The sequence below is a fragment of the Propithecus coquereli genome, unplaced genomic scaffold, assembly GCF_000956105.1.
Source record: "Propithecus coquereli isolate 6110/MARCELLA unplaced genomic scaffold, Pcoq_1.0 Scaffold232, whole genome shotgun sequence".
Lineage (NCBI taxonomy): Eukaryota > Metazoa > Chordata > Mammalia > Primates > Indriidae > Propithecus > Propithecus coquereli.
In genome coordinates, this window is record NW_012147864.1 from 2,035,191 (window position 1) to 2,044,287 (window position 9,097).

General features: G+C 34.8%; 1 protein-coding gene across 1 annotated transcript in view; it reads right to left on the minus strand.

The window, feature by feature from the left end:
* Positions 1-1,850: 1,850 nt before the first annotated feature.
* MAD2L1 (MAD2 mitotic arrest deficient-like 1 (yeast)) overlaps positions 1,851-9,097 on the minus strand; it is a 55,965-nt gene continuing 48,718 nt past the window's right edge. The window contains exon 4 of the mRNA XM_012645349.1: positions 1,851-1,977. Coding sequence (XP_012500803.1) covers positions 1,851-1,977 — 127 coding nt within the window. The remainder of the gene's footprint in view (positions 1,978-9,097) is intronic.

Here is a 9,097-nt window from a genome sequence, read left to right on the forward strand (position 1 = left end):
CACGACATAGCTGAAGGTTGATTCAACTGGTAAGAAAATTTGAAACTTAATATTAACTTTTCCTCTTTGAAAACTGGCAAATTATATTCTTCTTAATGAAAGACAGTTTAGAATTTTTAAATGATTAATTTACAGCTTTCCATTTATAAGAATCAAAATATTTCTTATAATCACTCGATGACAGTTTAGAATTTTTAAATGATTAATTTACAGCTTTCCATTTATAAGAATCAAAATATTTCTTATAATCACTCGATCTCTGTTTATCTTTTTAAAAACTACAATTCTTTCTTCAACTTGCGCTCACCTGCTCTGAAACGTAAGCGAAAGACATTCAAGGGACTGTCAGTTTCAGAGCAGCACTAGAACGAGTTGTGTTCCTTTGCTGTATCTGTGCAGGACGTAATCATTTCATTAGTTCATAGAACTAGTGAAGCTTCTAGAAAGTCCGTGTCAAACAACTGTTTCCTTTTAAAATTATTTTGTCATCTGACAAATCTCAATTGCTTATTGTAAGAACAATCAGAGATAAAGCACTTTTTTCCTGTTTCTTCTGACCTAGGATGAGGTGAGTAAACAAGCACATTTCCAGTCTAATTTCTGGTAGAACCTGTCCCAGGGAGCAAGATATTTTGAGAAGAAAATGAGCTGGAGCTTGCCTGGGGCTAGATGTGGGTAAACCATCTATCTCCTCTGGACAGGGAGGACAGCCACACGTTTGGCAGGAATGCTCACTCTCCCTACAAAGCAAGCGACAGAGCCGGAAAAGTGCATCTGGGGCATTATTAAGTATCAGGAAGACGAACAGAGGTCATAATTAAGCTTGTACTAACAGCTCATTGCCTTGAGTAATAATAACCATGACTTTATAAAAGCATCCTCCTTTCTTTTCTCTCATTGTCCTCACAAGAAATTTAACGTCAGAATTATCATCACCAGGAAAATTTATCAGCCCTCTCATTAATTAAAACCTTCTCCCTAGTCCTCACATTGAAATTTTTATGGTTACCATCTTAAAAAATTACTTCAATTGCTCTTTAGAGAAAAATCACCATATAAATCCCCACATACAAATAAATAAGTCAGCCCAATTACACGTTGTAAGGCAATTACTTCATTTATGTATGTCTATTCACAAATAGCAAGCACATTACTAGAGAAACCTCACAATAATACTGTATTTCGATGTATAAAAACACTAAAATAAATTATGCAATACAAATGACATAATATGGTGTTCTGTAAAATCTATATCATCAAAATATCTTTGCATAAAGATTGAGTGATTCCTATAGGAGATGAAAGAAGGGAAAGAAAGGTACTAGCAGATAATTTGAAATAATATTTTCACAAATGTGTCTTAATTTTATAAGATAAAGGTAAGATTTGAATCAAGGTTAAATAAGAGGATTTAAAATTCCATATTCAAGTGAAATATAATATACAAGTTTTATTAAACAAGAAACCAGCACACAAAAAAATAGTAGCTGACAGAGAGTGATTCTTTTTTATTGTGATAAGAACACTCAACATAAGATCTACCCTCTTCACAAATTTTTAGGTGTACAATAGATTAACTATAGGCACAATGTTGTCCAGCAGATCCCTAGACCTTAATCATCTTGCAGAACTGAACCATTATACCTGTTGAATAGTAACTCTCCATCTCCTCCTACCCACAGCCCCTGACGCTCCCCTTCTACTCTCTGCATGTGAATCTATAATTGTCAAAAAATGAAAAAGATTTATCATCATTTATAAATTTATCATTTATCAAAAAATGAAAAAGATTAATTAAAAGGTTACAAGAAGGTAGCAAAATCAAGAAAGCCGGTATGTCAGTTTGTCAGTTATGGCATGAGCCTCAGAACCGTGACATCATACCGGTCAGTGGCCCTGACTACTGAGGAGTCCTCAGGCTTCAGGGATTTGACTGCAGTGCTCTGCCAACTGCTGTAGACGTGACCAGTTTTGGTGCTGAGAATTGAAGAAAAAAGGATGTTCACAGCAATCAAAAAGCACTCCAAGCTTTTTGGTGGGTATTCAAGCCCTCACAGCACAAGGTAGTCTTTTAATATACTGTTTTTGGTCATCAGAACAGACTAGTGGTCCCAAGATGTGTTCTATCTTGTTTCCTCTAAAACATAGGAACTAATTCTTAACTTCAGCACTGGCTTCATGAAAAGCTGCTCATATTTATAAGGTTTAGTGCTGCTGAGCTCAGGAGAGCAGGTTTAGTGTTCTCAGGGGAAACACTTTCTTGGCTCTGTGGGAGACAGTTTTCTGTACATCTGTGGAAATGTCTGCCTATTTCTGAGAGTTTTTATGTTGTATTCAAACTAGTTGGTTTCACCTAATATGACCACAGGGTCCTGTTGGAGCTTGGTTATAGCTCAACCAAATGATACCTAAGTGCTTCTTTTTGATTGGAAACTTTTTGATGTTTCCAATATTATTTGGTGTCTTTAGCAAATTTTTCCTCAAATTTAATATTGATTTACGTAAGGTAGGAGTCAATTTTCCAAACTCATCAGTTATCTAAATTTTCATGCTAATGCGAAACCCAGTTGTACTTATTTCTTCACAAATCTCCATGTTATTCTGTTTTATATATGTTGGGCTATAAATTGTCTTGTGTTTGTTTTTTTCATTTTGTTTTTTTTTTTTTACTGGATTTTAAATGCTTGGTGAGTAAAAACTATTAGATTTTATCTGAGTCTTCCTTGCGGAGTGTAAGCATAGTGGCTTAGGTAGAGGAAATACGATGCGATTCAATGGAAACACAAATGCACTTCTTAAAGAAGTGCATAGATCGGTTTAGAACATTAGGGAAATGGGATTTTTTGATACATACAATGTATAGTGATCAGATCAGAGTAATTAGCATATCCATCGTCTCAAGCATACATCTTTGAGAACATTCAATATCCTCTCTTCTAGCTATTTGGAAATACATAGTATTTTTAGCTATGGTCATCCAACAGTGCTATAAAACACTAGAACTTACTCTCCTAAGTAGCTGTAATTGTATGTCCTTTAACAAATCTCTCCCTACCTCCCCTTCCCCATATCCTTGTCAGCTTCCAGTAACCTTTGTTCTACTTTTTACTTCTCTGAGATCAACTTTCCATAGCTTTTGCATGTGACTGAGAACATGCAGTTATTAAACCTTTTCATATTGTGCACAGGCCCCTCAGGCTCTGTTAATTATTTTCAACCCTTTTTTTTTCCTCCTTCAGACCAGGCGCTTTCTAGTGACCTATTTTCTAATTCACTGACCCTTTCATTTGTCATCTCAATTATGCTATTTCGCCCATCCAGTAATTTTTTTCTTTCAGATATTTTTCAGATCTAAAATTTCCATTTTTAACTATTTTCTATTTCTATGCTGAGATTGCCCATATATTTGTGCTTTTTGAGCTTGTTTTCTTTGTGTCACTGAGCAGAACTATAACAGCTGCTTTTTGTCTCATCATTTGAATGTGTAGATCATCTTCAGATTGGCCTCAGCTCCTGAGAACTGGTCACCTTTTCCTGGTTCTTCATATATCAAGTAACACTGATATGGAAAAAATAGTTATCTCCATGTTTTGAAAAATTATTTTTTTAAAGTTATTTGTTTACAAGGAGCTGTATCTTTTGGAACTTATGCTTGTCTACAAGGAGAACAGCATTACGAAGAAATATATGTTTCCTTGTAATTATGATTTTGAACTTGGTATTAATATATTCCTTATGCCATGACAACCCATTATCCCACAACCCACATAAATTAGGGAATGATTATTATCATTTCACCCTTGTGAAATGATGACTTCTTACTTTACAAGAGATTTCATGGTACAGTTTGTTAATTATGTGGGAAGACTTTCAGGCATCTTAAAAATAGTAGAGCTTTTGCTTCCAACTAAATCCCAAGCTAAAGCCCAGTGTTCCTCCCCTCCCAGAACTGCCCGTAGAAGCCACTGACAACCATAAGTTTGGATGCTCTGAGCCCTGCTGCTGGGTTCTTTTTCACAATCCTTAGGGCTACAAGTAGCACAATTTGAAATCAATTAATTTAAGATGGCTTTCTTTACAAAAACCCAATTAAAACCTTTTGGGCCATCTGTCATTTCAAGCAGTTAGCCCGTAAGAAAGAAAAATACAATGAAAGGGAAAGTAATGAGTTATGCAGGGGTTTCCGTTAACTTCATTTTTAATGTCATACATAAGGCCTGTGGGTGTCCACTGATGCTGTTTCTTTGTCCTCTTTAGGACTGTTTATCAGAGCACACAACCCTCATTGTGGACTCATCAGATATAAGACCTATATGCACAGTAAATGGTTTCCATTGCATATTGTCTTATTTTAAAATAGTCTTCTGAAATTCAGGGAGTTCTAGATATTACCTCAGAATCCTGTTAATTCTTACATTTTCTACAAATTGTCTTCCCATTTTTATGGAGCAGTCTCTCACTGGGAGGTGCAGTAGACAGTTATTTTAGATGCCTTGCTTCCTGGCAGAGCCGGGAATGGAACTGAAATTTCTAAAATTTTCAGTCTTGACTGCTAGATTCATTGGTTTTTATTTAATAATCTCAATAGATTTCACCAGAGAAAATCTCAGTAACCGTGATGACTGACACAGAGAAAGTATGAGCTGCATAGTGGTCTAAAAATGTCTTTTATAGCCAGTTCTTACTCTGATGTTACTAGAACTGAATGTGTGATGTGCAAAGGAATAAAGAAAAACACAGCTTAGGAGGAGGGGGAATGGGGCCAACTTCTCCTCTTTAAACTTGCCCCTCCATTCTGAAAATGGCCTCATGATGCCGAGGACCAGCTCTGCGCCCTCGCTGGATTCTCTTTCTCCTTCTTACCTGAGCTGTTATAATTTGAGTGCCACAGATGCCTTATTGTAAGAGAAATTCATGTTTTACTGAAATTCTTTCTGCTGGCTTCATGTTACATAAAGTACTGGTCCCCAATCTTTTTTGCACCAGGGACCATTTTCATGGATTTCCATGGGGTGGGGGGGCAGGGCTCAGGCTGTGATGTGTGTGATGGGGAGTGGCTAGGAAAACAGATCAAGCTTCCCTCCCATGCTCAGCTCTAGAGTGCAGCTGGATTCCTAGCTCACCTCCTGCTGTGTGGCTGGTTCCTAAGTTTCATGGAAGACAATTTTTCCACCCATGGTGGGGGTGCAGATGTGGTGGCGTGGCCTGGTTCCTACAGGCCACCGGAGTTAGAGACCACTGATATAAGGGAATGGAAAGAATTTACAATTCAGGATTTGTGTTCTACATGTGTTTTACTTTGTCACTACATGGAACAAGTTTTGCCTTTAGAATATGGATAATAATTTGACAACAATTATATAATCATATGCTTTAAAATCCATAATTTATAGCAATTTTTCTCATTTCTTTTTTACAGTCTGTGACAGTAAAAAATTCAGACACAGTGAATGACACTATCAATATGTCACTACCAATGCCAGGCATCACTGTAAGTTACCTACAGCTATTTTTAGTTAAAAGCCCACTTTGACTTTTGAGATTCATGTATATTAAAATATATATGTGTGTATTTATATATATACACACACTTGTGTGTTTGTTTAATGCATCTTCCATCGTAAGACAGCTGATTATTGCAGATATCAAAGTCATGTTTTGTTCCCTTACGTTTAGACATTAAAGGTAGCAACAATATAATATTAGTTTATATATGGGTACTATTGTTGTTTGCTCATTTTAACTGTTGTGTGAACTGAAAGTCATAGCATAATGAAATCAGACTGTAATTTTTTAAAAGATAAAGACTATCAAAGTCTATCAAATTGGATTTTAAGAATCTTGGTACATTCTGTTTTTAAAAGAGATACCTAAAACATAATGACACAGAAAAGTCAAAAGAGGAAAAAGTGATATTAGACTGTTACCAATGAAAAGGGAACTTATGTGGCTACATCAATATCTGATTTCCTGTGAATAAAAAAAAAGTTTAATATCACACATTTAAGATCAATTGATTTTCAACAAAGATGCCAAGTACACACAACGGAGAAATGACAGCCTCCTCAATAGATAATGTTGAGAAAACTGGATATCCACATTCAGAAGAGTAAAATTAGACCATTATCTCATACCACATAGAAAAACCAACTCAAAATGGATTGAATCCTTAAACGTAAGACCTGAAACTGTAAAACTACTAAAACAAAACGTAGGTAAAAATTTCCATGACATTGGTCTGGGCAATGAGTTTTTGGATATAACCCTAAAAGTATAGACAACAAGGCAAAAATAGACAAATGGATTACATCAAACCAAAAAGTTTCTGTACAACCTACTAAATGGGAGAAAATATTTTCCAATCCTACATCTGATAAGGGGTTAATACCCAAAATATATATTAATAAAAAATTCAAACTCAGTAGTAAGAAAACAAATAACCAGATTAAAAAAATAGGCAAAAGATCTGAATAGACATTTTTCAAAAGAAGAGATATAAATGGCCAAACAGGTATATGAAAAAAAGGATCAACATCACTAATCATCAGGAAATTGCAAATTAAAGCCACAATGAGATCTCACCTCACACCTGTTGGAATGACTATTATCAAAAAGACAAAAGACAATAAATGTTGACAAGGACATGGAGAAAAGGGAACCCTTGTAAACTGTAGGTGGTAATATGCCATATGATCCAGCAATCCTGCTACTGGGTACATACCCAGAGGAAATGAAATCAATACAGTGAAGAGATATCTTTACTCTCATGTGAGTTGCAGCACTATTCACAATTGGTGACATATGGATTAACCTAAGGAAGTGTTCATCAATGGCTAATGGACAAAGGAAATGTGGCACTTGTACACAATGGAATACTATTCAGCCATAAAAAGTGAAATTCTGTCATTTGTGACAGTATGAAGGAACTTGGAAGATTTTAAGTGAAATAAACCAGGCACAGAAAGACAAACATTGCATGATTTCACTTACATGTGGAATCTAAAAAAGTCTAACTCATAGAAACAGAGAGTAAAATGGTGTTTACCAGAGGCTGGTGGGTAGGGGGATGGAAAATGTTGGTCAAAGTGTACAAAATTTCAGTTAGAAGGAATAAGTCCAAGAGATCTATTGTACAACACGGTGGCTATAGTTAATAACAGTATATTGTATACTTAAAAATTGCTGAGAGTAGATTTTAAGTGTTTTCATCAAAAAAAAGAATGTGAGGTAGTGTATAATGTAAAATAGCTTGATTTAGTCATTTCACAATATATACATATATCAAAGCATCATGTTGTAAACTATAATTATATGTAATTTTTACTTATCAAAAAAAGAAATTTAATATTTAATTATATATATGTATATAAACAGTATTGAACATATATGAACCTAAAACATAGCTGTGAAATTAATTTTAAAAACTGGTAGAAAATCAGAATAATTAATAAATCCTTAATCATAGAGAGGGGTTTTAATATACCTTTCTTGGATATTTATAGGTTAAGCAGAGAAAGAAATTAGTAGGATCAGATCAAGCAGTCAAAAATTAGTAAGCCTGATCTAATGGGTATGTATAGAAGCTAACAAATAGAATGTTCATTTCAGGGATACCTGTACCAGTTCTTCAGTTCTTAAAGCACTTCTCAATAATTGAAAGGCAACATATTCTCCCATCTCCCCAAAGCTTACATACTTGGGAAATTAAAAACCACACTTCTAAATCATCCTCAAGTCAAAGAACACATAATAGAAGGTGGAAGAGATATAGAAATAAGCAATGATAAAAACTCCACATCTCAACACTTGCGCAATGCTGCTAAAGTAGTACTAGAGAAAGATTTACAATATGCTTTGCTTACAGTGTGTATATATTAGAAACAAAAAAAGAATGAAAATTTGTGAAGTAAGTATTCAATGTGAGAAAATGGAAAAAAGCAACAGCGTACACAAAGAAAGTAGAATGAAGGAAATGGTCAAATTAAGAAGAAAAATAATATAGGCCAATTTTACTGATAAACATCAGAAACGAAAATGCTAAATGAAATGTCAAACCAAATCAAGCAATGTATACATTCGAAAATGTGAGATGTCAAAGGACTGTAGGGATACGGAACAACTGGAACTCTCATAAACTCCCGCTAGGACTAGAAATTGGTGAAACCACTTTGAAAAACTCTTAGTAAATTCCAACAAATTCATAAATTGAAAAAAATATATCCAAACCAAAGAAGGTTCAATATTGCATTTAAGAATGTTCTAATAATTCTCAAAATTGTCACTCTAGGAAGACCTCAAATCCTCCTCACATTTTTATGAACTGAATTCTTGTTTACAGCAACAGACATTTGCTGAATGTCAGTTACCAATGAGGGTTTGTCCAACATGCTAGAAAGAAACAATCATGAACAAAACACAGTCCTTGCCATAAAGGGATCCGTGGACAACTTCAGGTGACAGGCTTGAAACTATTAATAGATCAGATCATGGAGTTACTGGAAGTATTTACAAAGGCATATGATAAAAAGTAAATCGGAAATAAAGAACAATTCTGCTCAGAGAGGTGTGGACAGAAGGAACACAGAGAATACTTCCCAGAGGTGGGGATATTTAAGTATGGCCTTGTGGGATGAATACGAGTTTGCCTTGCAAATAGCTTTAGGGGGAGGGGTGGAGGTAGAATTTTAAATAGTACCAACGGTATGGAGAAAGGTGCAGAGATAAGAAAGTGCATGGTATATTTGAAAGGTATGTGTAGTGATGAAAGGAAAAGTTAAAGTATATTGAGGCTAAACTGCATAACATATATGATATAAGGAGTAAAAAGAGCTGCTATGAATTCCTAGTGTATCAAATTGTTTTAAATCTGTTGGTAAAAGAAACGATACTCACTTGCTAAAGTACATCACGTAACTCCTTTAAATTCTAGTGTTAACATATACTACTAACTGCTTAAACATCACTGGAAACTCCTGCTATTTGTATGCAAAAGATTTGGGTCATTATAATAAGTAGGTAATTTTGTTGAGGATAAAATGGAGAAATATAAAACGTGTGTATTTTTTTTAATATGTGTCATTACTTTGGATATTTGCTG